At 40.3% G+C, this 15867-nt stretch overlaps 2 protein-coding genes across 2 annotated transcripts; both read right to left on the bottom strand.

Annotated features, from left to right (window-relative positions):
* Positions 1-2437: 2437 nt before the first annotated feature.
* Positions 2438-2971, bottom strand: LOC149260719 (uncharacterized). The gene has a single exon (XM_089460948.1). The coding sequence runs from the start codon at positions 2969-2971 to the stop codon at positions 2438-2440; it is 534 nt and encodes a 177-aa protein (XP_089317074.1).
* Positions 2972-4591: 1620 nt separating this feature from the next.
* Positions 4592-5650, bottom strand: LOC149260718 (uncharacterized). The gene has a single exon (XM_089460947.1). The coding sequence runs from the start codon at positions 5648-5650 to the stop codon at positions 4592-4594; it is 1059 nt and encodes a 352-aa protein (XP_089317073.1).
* Positions 5651-15867: the final 10217 nt, after the last annotated feature.

Below are 15867 nucleotides of genomic sequence, written 5' to 3'. Positions count from 1 at the left end.
TACATAACTTAACCTTGTAACTATGTTAAAATCATTTCAATGATCAGCAACAGATCCACCTTCTGACATATTCATATTAAATAGATGCTTCATAATAAATACCTTATTTGAGGCTGAGGGGTTTCCATATATTTTTCCAATGTCGTCATTAAACCTTCTTTTATCATTTCCTTCGAAATGTTGAATTTCACCGACACTACCAGACATAGTCGTATTGTTCCCAGTGTCTTTCTATCAAGAATATCCCATTCTACGTCTGTCATACTCGTTGGATTCTTTGATTTTGAGATCAATGGTAGGTAAATATCTTTCTAATACATATAATCTTCCATTCTCATCTTCTAGATATGGTAGTTTTTGTTATTAAATTTCTCAACCCTAAACCTACCATCTTCCACCATTGCTCCTACTCGAACCAAGAACCCTTCTCTCCTTCAATTTTATCAGCCAAATAAACCTTCGGCTTTGATACCAGTTGTTAGAAATTAATTTTTTTTTTTAGACAAAGTTCGGGTGCTATATATTGATCTGAAAAAAGAAAAAGGAAGTTCGCCATACATATAGTGCTTCCTGAGCATTCTGGATCCAAGGAATTACAAAAAAGTTCTCTTCCTTGATCCTTGTTTTAGTATTCCTGCCTCTGAGGCTTCTTAAACTACTGTAAATCCAGACAAACTGCAGACACCAAAATTTACAACTACATAACATAATTAATCTATCTCTATGTGACTAATCTTCCTTGCAGTGGATGCTTCTAGATTAGGATCTGGCTCATTCTGTTTAGCACTAGAAGAGGAAGGAGCATCTTTGAACTTCATGTCCATCATAAATTTGAGGACAGTGATCGATTCTTCAGCATGGCTGCATCTATTGGCCAGGCTGCTAAATTTCTCATGTAAGGCGCTGACCCTGTGCAGGAATAGATTTATCTCAGCCCGATATTTTTCATTCAGAATTCTATATTGGTCTTCCAGCCTTGCCTCCAGACTTCGAACTTGATCCTCCAGGGCCCGCTGTTGAGCTTGCAGTTCCTCAAATTCAGCCTGTAGATCTCTGCAGTGAAAGCAGTCTTCTGGGTGATCCATTGACGCTGGTTGGTTCTTGTCTGTTCTGTTCACTTTTTTAACACAGGAACTCAGGTCTCTCTACTTATTGCAAGCTGCTTCCACAAAGCGCGCAGGGCTGCTGTGATTTTGTTGGCTTCCACGGGCTGCTTGAAGATAGGCGGAAGCGAAATTGCTCTTCTGCTCATGGACACAGGCTTTCTCAATGTGTTGGAGGGTCATGTAACCCAAGCTATAAATAGAGACTATCTGCAGGCGAGAAGAGCGGGAAGGAGCCCATTTACATCTCCCAATGCTCCAGCTCGTGGTCAAAGACTTATCTTGAATTGCACAAGTGGTCTGTCTACGAGGACGATTTTCACCTGCGCTTCGCTTGATTCCCATACTCTGAGTAGATCTCCCAATCTTATTTCTGATCAAAATCTTGTCTACCATACCTGTTCTGCCAACTGAATTGATTGTTTGTCTGCTGTCATGGATTCTATTGTCCACGGTACACCTGCTGTTGACCAGATGCGGAATATTCATGGTAACGGTTGTAAGGAGGAATTGTCGTTACAACACAGAATAACTTTGGAGCGCTCGCATGCCCTGTTGGCGCACTTGTCAGCCTCCTTGTTCAGTCCACGGAGGATGTGATAAAATATGACTTCTTCCATTGAGGTGCGAAGGATTTGGTTCCTATGGTTTATCTCCTGTAGTAGAATGTTCGACGAGTTCAGCCTCTGCGCCATGAGTCTAATGATAATCGTTGAGTCCCCAAACACAATTACCTTCCTTATCCCTAACTTAATCAGCTGAGTGAGGCCCTGGTACAATGCCAATCCCTCTGCCCTGTTATTGGACATCTCCCCCAGTCCCCATTCGAACTGAAGTATTCTTTCTCCGTTAGCATTGCAGATGAGGCCCCCTACGCCGGCTTGGCCCGGGTTTAATTTAGAAGCACCATCAAAGAATAAGTAGAACTTATTACAGTTTCCCAACCAGCTCGCAAATTCCGCCTCCTTTAATCTCAGCTTCCAAGCCCTGTTTGTTTCTTTCGTTTGTGTCTTTCCTTGGCTTAATTCCTGTGCGCTAGTTATGTTCTCTTGGACATAACTGACTAGGTTCCTCTCTTCCATACTGTAGTTAGTAGTCTCAATCTTACCTTTGGTGTGGATTGTGACTATCTCCACCGCTAAATACTTTGCCTTGTGACACATAGCTCTGATGTTATATCCTTTCTCCTGGAAAACCTTTCTATTTCGAGCCAACCAGATGCGCCATAGGAGGGTTAGAGGGATGGCATTCCATATCCTCTGCGTCAATTTGCTTCTTTTCTCTTTCCATGGACAATTCTTTCTCCATTTGTGAATTGTTTCTGCAATAGTTGCCTAAGGCTCCCATGGGGCATCTCCAATTGAGGCCATCTTTCTCCAGCATTCATCAGCAACCGTACAATCTATAAACAAGTATTGTATTGTTTCCTCTGACCTACAACAATTCAGACATCTGGAAGGTCCCATTATGCCTCTTTTCTTTAAATTCTCTGCTGTTAGTATTTTCCCTTTCAGGAGCAGCCATATGAAGAATTTGACTTTGGGGGGTGCTTCTGCTCTCCAAACAAGTTTCCATTGGTTCCATATATCCTGTGGGAAGGTGCTGTCACATAGATGTTGGTACCCCGCTTTGGCCGTGTATTGAGTTCCTGTTGGATCCCAACGATAACCATCTTGCTTGCCTTTCTGAATCGGAGCTTTGTTGTGAAGGAGGTTCTTTAAGGCAACAAGACTGGGTTCTAGCTCCCTGGGGTAATCCGAGAACTTCCAACCTATCCATGCTTGGGAATGATTGTCCCATTGTGATATTTGAGCTAAATACCATATTCCTTTTCCATTTAGCCAATTTATGGCAGGCGTTGCCTCCATTTTTGATTCAATAGGGTGCTGTCCTAGGATTCTGTCTGTGGAAAAATTGATGCTACTACCCCCTCCTGGGACTTTTGAGATATTTTGAGACATAAAGGGTATGACTTTCTTGCAGAGTTGCCAAATTTTTGTACTATCTCTGTTGGGAATATTAGTTTCAAGGAGTTGTTGCCTTGAGCTGTTCAAGTATTTTGCCTCTAATACCCTCTTCCACCATGCTGTAGGTCCTGTGATCATTCTCCATATTATTTTAGCTCCAAGAGCTAAGTTCAACAATTTTGGAGATCTTATTCCTAATCCTCCCTTTTCCTGAGACTGGATGACATTCTTCCAGCTGACAAGGTTGAATTTTCTTTTTTCCGTTTTCCCTCCTTGCCAAAGAAAATGTCTGAGAGCTCTTTCCATTTTATGATGGAAAACAGCAGGGGCTTGACATAAAGAAAAACGATAAATGGGAAGAGAGGCCAAACCTGATTTGAGAAGTACAAGCCGTCCTGCTGGGTTCAGCCACATGGTGCCCCATTGTTGGATTTTTCTCTTTATTTTGTCAAGGATTTCGTTCCATGTGTCAGCTTTCAGCGGTCCCATACTTACTGGCATCCCTAGATAGGTGAAGTGGCTCCAGACAAGATTGTAGGAGACTCCTAATATACTTGCAATGCTATGGATGGTGTGAGTTGATGTATTCCAACCATATATGCAATTTTTTTGCTGATTGATCTTCCCCCCTGAGTATTCCATGAATTGGTCTAAGATCTTTTTAAAGCGCCTTGCTATAGTGATGGACGCTCCTCCAATTAGGAGGGTATCATCCGCAAATTGAGAGTGGTTGATGTTCTTTGTTCCTTGCTCAAATTTGATGCCCGTGATTAGACCTATTCTCCTGTTGAAGTCCAGGGTTTGGCTAAGGGACTCGGCCATGAGGATAAACAAGTAAGGAGACAAGGGACAGCCTTGTCTAAGGCCTCTGGAGGATTGGAAAGCAGCACATGGTCTCCCATTGATCAGAGGAGAGATCCAGGGTTCCGATATACAGGCTTTGATCATTGTGATGAAGAAGGAGTCAAAACCCATTTTGTGCAGGACAACAAAAAGAAAGGAATGCCTTACCCTGTCAAAGGCATTGGCCAGATCCAGCTTTAGTACAAACCCTTTCTCCTTTCTGCTTATGCTTGAGTGGATAGCCTCTTGCACAAGGAGGATAGAGTCAGAAATGTGCCTATTGGGAAGGAAGCCTCCTTGGTTTTCTGAGATCAGAGAATGAAGATGGGGCTTGAGCCTAGTTGACAGAATTTTTGTGATTATTTTGTATGCTGAGTTACATAAAGATATTGGCCGAAATCTTGAAAAGGTGGAAGGTCTATTCTCTTTTGGGATTAAGGCTAGGTAGGTAGAGTTGGTAAATCCCCCCATTTTGCCTTTCTTTAAAACCCAGCGTATCATCTTGATGAGATCTTTTTTGATCATCTGCCAATGCTCTCTGTAAAAGCTGATTGGAAACCCATCAGGTCCTGGAGCTTTATCTGGGTGAAGACTCCAAATCGCTTTTTGGATTTCTTCTTCTTCTACTTCTTTCTTGAGGTTGCTGTTCATTTCTTGTGTGACTCCTTTGAACAGATGCTATAACATACTTGAGTAGTCCTCCTCACCTTTATCCTCAGTCAGAAGGTTCTTGAAGTGATTGGTGGCTGCTTCCTTTATGGAGTCCTGAGTATTGTAGCTATACCCTTCACTATCCTTAATTGTGCTCACAGTGTTTCTAGCCTTTCGAACTGTAGCCTGCTTATGAAAGTAAGAAGTATTTTTGTCTCCCTCCTGGAGCCAGAGTTGTCTTGACTTCAATCTCCATTTTGTTTCTTCGTCCTTTATAGTTTGTCTCAGCTGAGAGTATAGTTTTGTTTCATTCTCTTTGGCTTGCTGGGTCAGCCCAAAGGCTTCAATGTTTCGCTGCACTTCCTCCAGATCTTGCTTAATTTTCTTTTTGCTCAACTCAGGCTCTTGGTAATTGTTCTTTGCCCAATTTTTTAAAGCCTGTCTTACTCTCTTTAGTTTTGTCTCCCAGATATAAGTTGGGGAGCCTTCCACGTGTTGTATCCAAGCCTGCCACACCACGTCGTTTGCTGCAGGGATACGATTCCAAATGGAACAGTATTTGAAGGGGAGAGGTCCTAGCTGACATTGACTATGCAGAGTGAGCGTTATTGGATAATGATCAGAGGCGGAGACATTGAGAATATTTGACTTACCAGTAGTAAAAGTGGACAGATAAGTTATGCTTATGAGAAACCTGTCAAGACGCTCCATGATATTGCCGGCTCCTATTCTTCTGTTGCTCCAGGTGTATCTTCGATTCTTAGGCCTAATATCTACAAGGTCTTGCTCCTGCATAATGCTCTCAAGTCGATTTCTGAAAGGATCTGGGGTGAAGTGTCCTCCTCTTTTCTCGTTTGCATGTAGTACCAAATTTAGATCCCCTGCAATAATGAGATTGTTGTCCTGCTCTTCTTCTATACTAGCTTCCAAAGTGTTCCAGCATACTTCTTTCTCTCTATATTGATTCGGTGCATATACATTGTAGATTACTACCGCTGCTCCATCTGTCTTACTTTCTAGATTAGCACGGATCCAGTTCTGGTGTATTCTGGTGGAGCTGCAGTTCCATTTATTACTGTCCAACATTGTTAGAATGCCACCTGAGGCTCCTCTTGCCTCGCTTGCACATCTGCTGTAACGCTTTTGCTGGCTGATGACTCTATTAATTTCTGATTGATCTTGCTTTGTTTCTTGGACAAGAACAATTTCAGGGTTTTCACTTTGAGTTAGATCCTTGAGGGCTGCTATCTTGGAGGGGTGCCCTAATCCCCTACTGTTCCAGGATAGTATTTTCATCATGATTTACTGGTTACGTGGAGAGTTGCTCGCCTCTCTTTTCCCTTGTTATTATTTTCTTTGTCTGATTGCCCAAGAATAAAGGATTCTATAGGAGTCTGAGAGCCCATTGCAATGTCTTTCTGGGCACTTTCTTCTCTCTGTTGTTTGGCTGATTTTCTGCCAGGCCCATGCTTCTTTGGAACATCGTTGGGCGCTCCATGATCCTTTGATGAGCTTCTGGTAATCCTGGTGGAGGGGGAATCAGGGGATGGGTGAGAAATGAGAGGGGGAGAGGGATGGAGTGGAGGATCAGAGGAGGGGAAATCAGGAACTGATTCTTCTTCAGAGAGGGATGCGAAGGGGTTAGAGGATGGTGGGATGGGGGGATCAGGAATCCGAGGAGGAGGAGAAGGATGATGAAGGGGGGGCTGCTGGGAGGAGGAAGATGGATGCTGAAGGGAAGAGGGTTGGAGGGGAGGGTGTTGATGGGAAGGACCAGGGGCTTCCGAGTCCGAAGGTTTGAGGGGAAGGGATGTTTTTTTCCTTTTAACAGTTTCCCATTGCCCATCTTGCTCTTCTGATTCAACGTTAACTATTTTAAGACATCTATTTGCAAAGTGACCATATTCGTGACATACCTTGCATTTGAAGGGTATTTGCTTGTAATCCAACTGCTGAATATGGCACCAGTCATCGACTTTCAGTTTGATTGCTTCTGGTAGTCCTTGGCCCAGATCAACTTCAACGCAAATCCACGCACAAGCTTGCATGTTGTCTTTGGGTTCACTGCGATCTATGTATTTTCCAACCGCGTTCTCTATTGCTTTCACAGAGTCATCCCCCCAACAGTGTAGTGGGAGGTGAGGTAGTCTGACCCAGACTGGAACCGCACTTGGTATATCTAGCTCAGGATCAAAATCCGGGGTCCATTTATTGAGATAGAGGCCCCTGGAATCCATAAAGTAAGGCCCGTTTCTGAATATTAGATCTTTATCCTCTTTGGTTTCAAAATGAAAGGTAAAGTATCCTCTACCACAGAATCTGATGGATATTTTGCCCTGGATCTTATTCGACCAATTTCTTTCAACCCATCTTTGCACTGTCTTGGGTGATGGCCATAGTCCTGTAAATTGCCCGATTAACCCTTTCTCTGCTAAGGAAATGGCTGCCATGCGTGGAATGGTCGGGGGCAGAAGGACTTCTTGTAAACCATCCAGCTTCTTCACAAACTTTGTTGCTGTTGGTCTGGGTCTCTGCGGAGGGAGAGACTTCACCACGTTTGAGAAAGCTTGTTGCAACTCCAGATCCCCACTGGGCGGATCCGGAGGATCCATGATTCAGCTCGATCAGTCGGCTCTAGGCAGGCTCAGGCGCAGGCTAGGCGCGCGCGCAGCAGCAGTTAGTTGTTAGAAATTAATTAATGAGCAATGAATACACAAAATATTGTGGAAACACAAATACAAAAATGTATAAAACAAGAGAGACGAAGATATACGTGGCTCACCCAATTTGGGCTGCATCCACAAAGAAACAGTCAGTCCTTCCTTTTATATTATCTAACAAAATGAAGAGATACAACCTACATTTGATCTATTGTAATTTCCTCTTCACTCTCACATAGTCTCCTCTCTTTCTCCTCGCTCAGAATAATCATGCCCAACCGTAGTACAATTCCTTCATATAAATTGAGGGGGTTGCCTTGTAAGGAAAAAAATGCTAGATTAACATAAATTCTATCGTCAGATCATCTGCCTAATAAATGACCCAAATTGACTACGGAATTAGAATATTTTACAAGGAAATTTTCATCTATTTTTAGCCTTAGGGGCACCCCTACCAAGGGCGAGGGGGGGCTTAGACCCCCCTGATGGTGATTAAATGAGCGGTGTTTCCACCCCATTAGGAACAGGGATCCAATGCGACTAAAAAAAACCTTTGAACAATCAGGAAGATAATCAGGCTCCACACCCAACAAATTCTCACACTAACATCTTATATATTATATCTTATCTCTATCCCTAGTTGTTTTAGAAATAAATAAATTAAAATGATTACTTTAAGGAAATAAAATTACGTTTCCATGTTGAAACTCGCTTTATCTCCAAAAATCTTGATGACTTGGAATCTCTAATGCTCTTGCATCATAAGGGAGGTTTGGTTATAGTTCCAAATGAATGAGCAGGGGTTGGGTCAACGACCTCACCCTGTCCGTGATCTTCTTGAATATTCCCCTCACATAGTCACCTTTCTGAGAAGCCTGGTTGTACCTGTCCTTGTTGAGGGTGCATTTTCAACTTGGCTTCTCTCTGGTTGATGACGATGCTACTCCAATCAAACCCCAATCCCAAATCAAAGTCAACAATCCCAAAAATATGGAACTTCAATGAAAAAAGAGCACGATGCACTAGTGAGTGAACCAACAAGCCTTGTCATTACATAACACTGTGTATAAAAACTAAGAGGATCCCTGCGATGAATTTCTTGACTACCACTAGATGCCACAAAAGTGTTGAAATGTCGATGACCATAAAATGCACCTAGGTCAGTCTGATTATAACCTGCTCCATAACTTCCTGTGCTGACCCATCGAGACACAACGATCTTAGAACCTATAAACTAATATAGAAGGAGGTTAATTGAGCTCAAGCACAACTCTAATAAACTTAGTACAATATCATCATATGTCTTGGATTCCTCTCCCCCCACCCAATTAGGTATATAATGCATGCTATTGACGACCAAAAGGCTTGCCCAACCAGGTCGGGGAGAAGTTGGGCACAATTCCCCCAGTCTACGGCCCTCAGCCCTTCAACACAATAACAAACCCTCCATAGCCCAGAACTGACGCAAAAGGTTCAAAATTCCATGAATGATAACCAACACCCAACACTACTTTATAATAACTTGATAACCAAGCTCTTCAGAAAAGAAAGAGACTAATCAAGGGAGATAACCACGGTCTCTTACCTCTTTCTAGACATGGAGCTTGTACGACTCATTATGTAGCAATATCGACACACCCATGATATAAAATAGCCAGACATGATTAATTAGCTCTCCATATGGCTTCAAACAACGATGCCATATAATTCCAAGATCCCATTTAAGTTTCAATTAAACCATTGGCCCTCCATTCTAACCTCCCAAGACACAACAAAAACCCCCATCGACAATTGCTCCCAAGACGTATAGACAACAATCTCCATTATCCTTTCCACCTTGCTTAGAAAATGTATGTTGAAATAATTCCCACGTCCATCCCATACTAGTCTGAAAAACCCACAACCAGCAAACCAAATCCCTTTCCCATGACAGTACCATGACACTGCAAATCCACCTAAATGTCATTAAATTGAATAACTTCCAAGTAACCTCAACCTCCTCTCTCACATGGGGTTGCATGTCATTCATGTGCCATGTTACTCCTCGTTAAATGCCAAGAGGATCATTGGGGTGCTAGGCACCGACCCCAATCCCCACATCCGCATGAGAGAAAATTTAAATAAAAATTATAAAATAATTAACATATATTTTTAAAAAATTATAAAATAAAAATAAAATCTTAAAATTTAAAAATTATAAAATAAAATTTTAGATAAAAAATAAAAAATATAATTTAAATTTCAAAAAATTATTTAAAAAAAGATTAAAAAGAAAAAGAAAAAAATATACAATGGAGCGATGTCTGACATCACCTTCCTCCACATAACATAGTTAACATCCTAAATTTGTTGTGTGGGGGAGGGTGATGTATGGCTTCGACCATCCACCCATGGGGCTAGTTAAGAAATTAGCTGCACATCTTACAACGCCTCTGTGTTAAATGTTCTTTATGGGGGAGGGCAATGTCAGGCATCGCCCCTCCCCTCAAGGGGTTAGCTAGGAAAGTGGTACAACACCTTCACCGCGGGGCTGAGTAGGTAGCTTTCCATGTGGGTGGAGGGGCGATGCAGAGTATCACCCTCACACACAACACCATTCTTTTAACTTTTTAAAGTTAGGCACTTTGCATTATGTCAAATGAGGATTACATTGACCATTTTTTTCTACTCGTATGCTTGAAGGGTAACTATACTAATAACATAAGTTCAAAGGCTTGAGGTTGCTAAGAACTCATATAACTAGAGCATCTTGTAAATAAAATCTTATAAAAACAGGTTGGGTGTGCCAAACCTTGACATACATCCATATGCGAAGACGAAAAAAACTACTAGTCTTGCAAGTGAAAAACTAGTGTGTCATGACAATTATTGGGCATAATATTCAAGCATCTAACTGGCTAGTCACTACCCTCATTCGAGTAGAAGGGGATGTTGTTTGATTTGTTGGCTAGAATGGTCATCTTGTAATCTATCTGTCAATTTTTTCCTTCAGTTCTACTAATTTGATAGAATTCTCGTGGAAAGTCCTCCTATACCTCCTTATGAGACTTGTAATATTCAAATACCATTTAATCTTGTGTCAGCTTTGTGCCATGATTAATGAATTGATGGGAGTGTATGAAATGTGCCAAGTATAGTGGGACCGACAACTCCCTTTCTTGTGAGTTGGTATCATATCAAGGTGAGAGAGGAAGGGGGAGGGAAAGCGACAACGCCCACTCTTGAGCACCCTTCTTGGAGAATCTCTCTCTCTCTCTCTCTCTCTCTCTCTCTCTCTCTCTATATATATATATATATATATATTTCTTTTTTATTTGAATTTTTTAGTTAAAAGTTTTATTATTATTATTCTTGTACATTGTTGTTTTTTTCTTTATTTATAAATTTTAATATATATATATATATATATATATATATATATATATATATATTTTAAATTTATGTTAATATGAACATATTTTTAATCTTTATTCATTTTATGATTATTATTATTATTATTTAAATATATTTTTTTTAGAATTGTTGTATTTTTTTAAATTAATTTCAATTTTTGGTTTTATTTATTTTTATATTTTAAATATATATTTTAAATTATTTAATTTGTTTTAAAAAATAAAATTTCCTTACTTTTAATTATTATTATTTTATTATGTTGTTTTTTTCCTTTTTCTTTTAAAGGATTTTTTTCATGATTTTTTTGTATATTAATAATGATTTTATAAATAATAGTTAGAAAATATTGTAATTTTAGTGTTCCATTAAAAATGGGTCAAGTTGTTGATTAGGATTTGGTGTCCAGATAGACGGATAACTGAGCGGGTTTGAAAACACGGGAGAGCCAAAGCGAAGCGAATAGGGTTACAAAAACCAATAGAGATCGGCTCCAATGGAGGGCGGCAGAGGAGGGAGCTCGACTCCCTCCTACAAAGACGCTATTGCCAGTAGAAGTAAATCACCGATGGGGAATAGCAAAGGTTGTACGAATGAAAGGAACAGGGATAATGAAAAGGAAGCAGATGGGACCAAAACCAAGGAAAACAACTGCACAAAGGACAAAGAGGAAGAAGACAAAAATCAGGGTTCAAGAGACAAAAAACAAAAAGGACCTTGCAAACCAAAAGCAAAAATCTCTCCTAGAGTAATATTAAATGATCCTGCTCTGCAGGCGCACAGGGAACACATGGGGACCTACGCCATTTTCTGTAAATTCATGTGTCTATGGCCCACTAAAAAAGCTCTACAGACGTGGATCAAGTATCACTGGAAACCCAAAGGAAGCATTAACCTACATCTTGGGTCAAAGGGATTCTTCACAGTGGTATTCTCAAACATCGAAGACAAAGATAGAATATTCAAAGGAGGACCCTACATTTTTGCAGCAGTTGGTCTCTATATGAGGCCATGGAGGATGAACTTTGTCCTAGAGCAGGAGAATTTCTCTTTGGTTCCAGTGTGGGTAAGGCTCTATTCTCTACCTCTTAATTATTGGCAAACTGAATCACTAGCTACCACTGGCAATAAACTAGGACATTTTGTCAAAGCTTCTGAAGCCATAAGAAGAGGAAAATACACCTCCTTTGCAAGGGTATGTGTGGAAATGGATCTTTCAGGAGCGATTCTAGATGAAGTTATCTTGGAAGTTTTTGATGAGGAGTGGGTGCAAACGGTGGACTACGAGCATATCCCTTTCAGATGCCATAGGTGCCATGAACATGGACATTTGTTCAGAGACTACCCTCTCAGTAAAGCAAACAACAAAGATAAACTTAATACAATGAAGGATACATAAAGATTTTAGAAAGTGGCAAGTAGAGGAAAAGGAGGAAAAAAGGGGCTTAAGCAACAATATAACGAGGGGTAGAAGGCCAATCAGAACAAGTTTCAAGTGTTGGAAGAGAATGAAGAAATCACAAGAGAAAACCAATATCAGGAGGAAGGTACTAATAAAAAAGAAAAAGAAAAGGAAAAAAACATTCTCAAGAGATTGGTTCTCAAAAAGAAGTGATGATAAGTGAAACAGAAATGGAGATGGACTAGGAAATGACCCAAAGTGCAATAGATTTGGAAGATCATGAACTACAAGAAATTCTCGACAAGGAAAACCTGGATCTAGAAGGATTCATGATACAGGGAACCAAAGGAGGAATAGATTCATTGCCTCAAGAAGAATGCAACAGGATATAACAATTGTTTTTATAGAAAACTCAAGAAAGAGGGTTGGATAAGGTAAAAATATTCACAATCAGGAGCACAAAGGAGTGAAAACAATGAATCAACTCCAGGATTAGCTACTAGAAATCCCGGAAAGAAGAGGGGCAGAAAAAAGCAAAATGAGCTCTTGATGGAGTGTGGAAAGCTAATGATAGATTCCGGTAAAATGAAATATCTAACCAATTACTCCTTTACAAATCTTTAATTATGAAGTTCATATCTTGGAATATCAGAGGTCTAGGAATTAAAAGAACACAAAGAATGCTAAGTAACAGAATGAAGCTAGCTACACTGGACACAATCTTCATTTAGGAAACAAAATGCTCCATTCAGAAATTAAAACAAATCTGTAGAAAATGGCTTAATAGATTTGAGTTTCTAGAAGTTAAAGCAGTGAATACAGCTGGGGGCATTCTCACTCTATGGAACCCTAAAAATTTAGCATAATAGATGCAGAGGCATCAAGAAATTATTTATCTATTATCATTCAGCCAATGGGGGTGTCAGACATCTTCCTGGTTACGAATGTTTATGGTCCTCAACGAATATATGAGAAAATCAAATTTCTTGACTCCCTAGCTAATCTCAGAAGTAGACATGAAGAAATCCCTTGGGTCATGGGAGGATATTTCAACATGATTAAATCTCTTTTAGAAAAAGAAGGAGGTACCAGAATGCTAAGTAAAGATTCCGTAGTGTTCCAATCATTCACAGAAGATATGAAATTGGTTGACTTTGAAATGCACAACAGACTTTTTACTTGGAATAACAAAAGAGGAGGTGATGCCTAGGTCGCCTCCAAGTTAGATAGATTTTTGATCTCAGAGGAGCTGATGCTCACTAATAAAGAAATAACTGCCAATGTTCTCCCATTTGGAGGCTCTGATCACTGGCTGATTCAATTAGAGATCAAAGGAATCGATTCTCCTAGGAACAGACCCTTCAGATTTGAGAATATCTGGCTCTCCCACCCAGATTTCGTCAACAACATTGAAAAATGGTGGTCAGAAGATCTGCAGATCCAGGGCAACAAAATGTTCCTCCTTCATAAAATACTAAAGAACATCAAACTCAGACTCAAAGATTGGAACAAGAAGGAGTTTGGTAATATTTTCGTAGACAAAAAATCAGTGGAAATTAAACTACAGGAACTAAACCAAGCATTGATCATAGATGGTTTTGATAAAGTCAAAAGTGAACAAGTTGACAAACACAATCAAGAATGGGAGAATTTATGCAAACAAGAGGAAATCTTTTGGAGACAAAAGTCTAGAGTTCAATGGCTCAAAGAAGGTGAACGAAACACCAAATTTTTCCATAGATCTACCATGGCCAATAGAGCGCACAATAGAATCTCTTCAATATTGAATGAGAATGGGGAGCTTCAGACCTCTCATAAGAATATTGAAGCTGTGCTGGTACAACATTTCAAAGGCATCACAAAGGAAAATAATCTAGACAGAGAACAATGCATCAAGGAAATTACAAAAAATATCCCTAAAATGGTGTCTAGAGAGGATAATTTTAACCTGAATAAACTTGTGACCAAAGAAGAAGTCAGTGAGGTCATTAAAGATATGCAGAATGGCAAAGCTCTAGGTCCAGATGGTTTTAATGTGGACTTTTTCAAGGCCTACTGGAATGTTGTCAAACAGGATATTCTGAATGTTGTAGAGGACTCCAGAAGAAACAGGACCATTCTGAAAGCCCTCAACACCTCCTTCATCTCCCTGATCCCCAAACAAGACTCAGCCCTGACTCCTGATAAGTTCAGACCCATTGCTTTATGAAATGTTGTTTACAAAATTATTTCCAAAATTTTGGCTAGAAGACTCAAACTTCTTCTTCCGTCTTTAATTTCAAGGGAACAATCTGGTTATGTGGAAGGAAGACAAATTCTAAACAACATTATCCAAGCCCACGAGGTAGTTCATACGCTTACCAACAATAGGCAGGCTGGTATGATCATGCAATTAGATATTGCAAAAGCGTATGACAAGGTGAACTGGATTTACATTAAGGAAGTCCTTAATGCTTTTGGGTTTGATCACAACTGGGTCAGATGGGTTATGGCTCTGGTTACTTCTTCCAGCTTTTCAATTCTGGTGAATGGCTCGCCCTCAGAGATCTTCACTCCTTCCAGAGGCCTCAGGCAGGGAGACCCACTCTCTCCCTTTCTCTTTATTCTCATGATGGAAGGTCTGGGAAGATCCATTAATCAAGCCAAAGTCTTAGGAAAGATCAAGGACCTCCAATTAACGGAGAATGGTCAAGCAATTACTCACCAACAATTTGTGGATGACACCATGCTGTAGGGTATCCCCACAGTCAAAGAAGCTTCAACATACAAACAAATTCTAAATGACTTTGCCTTGGCCACAGGTATGGAAGTTAATCTCTCCAAATCAATTTTTTTTCTTAAATACTAATATTGCAATTCAGAGGAATATCTCCAGAATTCTGGGCTTTCAAAGGTATTCCCTACCTCCAAAGTATTTTGGAATTCCCCTAACAACTAAACCATGGCATAAAAATATTTGGGAACCGGTGCTCAACAAAATGCATGACAAAGTCAAAAAATGGACTTTCAGATCGTTGAACCTAGCTGGAAGGTTGATTCTGACAAAGACAGTTCTTCAATCTATCCCTGTTTTCTTTTTATCAGCCGTTCCAGCTCCCAAAGGGGTCTTATAGCAATTTAGAAACATCCAGAGAGACTTCCTTTGGGGCAAGGAGGAAACAAGGAAGAAATGGGCCCTTGTTTCCTAGGATAAAATTTGTAAACCCAAATGTCACGGAGGTTTAGGCTTAGATGATTAGGAGATTCTGAGTAATGTTTTAGGAGCCAAGCTTTGGTGGAGGTGGGTTAAAGGACCAGGGGCTCAATGGGCTAAACTCTGGAAAGAAAAATATGCAAGCACCTGGGAAACAAGTGATCTTATAAGAATATATGGACACATAAAAGGCTCTTACATCTGGAATAAAGCCTGGGAAAACAAAAGCCTAGTACAAAACTACTGTTTCTGGGAAATTAGAGTAGGAGATCTAGCTCTCTTCTGGGAAGACAAATGGCAATAGGAACCAACGCTGATAAGAGAGGACTTTATAAGCCTCAAGCAGGAAACAGATTCCCGAGGATTAATAAAAGTTAACGATTTCTAGAATCTTCCTCATGACTCCGGGAAGTGGAGAAATTGGAGGAAAATAGACTGCGGAGAGGACAGCCTCATAAAAACAAAAGCAAAGGAACTCATGAGCATGTTAAAACAAAGAAAGATCTTGGTAACAGAGGGGCAGGATCAAATAAGATGGGGCCTCAATAAAGAAGGTACCTTTAACATCAAGGAAGCAAAAAGAATTATCCTGAACCTAGATCCCTGTGTTTTGGCGAAATCCTGGCAACAACTTTGGAGCCACCAAGGGTGGATGAAG

The sequence above is a fragment of the Pinus tabuliformis genome, chromosome 6, assembly GCF_031772625.1.
Source record: "Pinus tabuliformis cultivar Carrire ecotype Pingquan chromosome 6, CPIR1, whole genome shotgun sequence".
Lineage (NCBI taxonomy): Eukaryota > Viridiplantae > Streptophyta > Pinopsida > Pinales > Pinaceae > Pinus > Pinus tabuliformis.
Note: the sequence above shows the minus strand (reverse complement) of the source record. Positions and strands in the feature narration are given on the sequence as shown.

Excerpts from the sequence above, each read along its gene's own strand:
- LOC149260719 (XM_089460948.1), bottom strand. The coding sequence starts at position 2,971 with ATGGAGGCAACGCCTGCCATAAATTGGCTAAATGGAAAAGGAATATGG.
- LOC149260718 (XM_089460947.1), bottom strand. The coding sequence starts at position 5,650 with ATGTTGGACAGTAATAAATGGAACTGCAGCTCCACCAGAATACACCAG.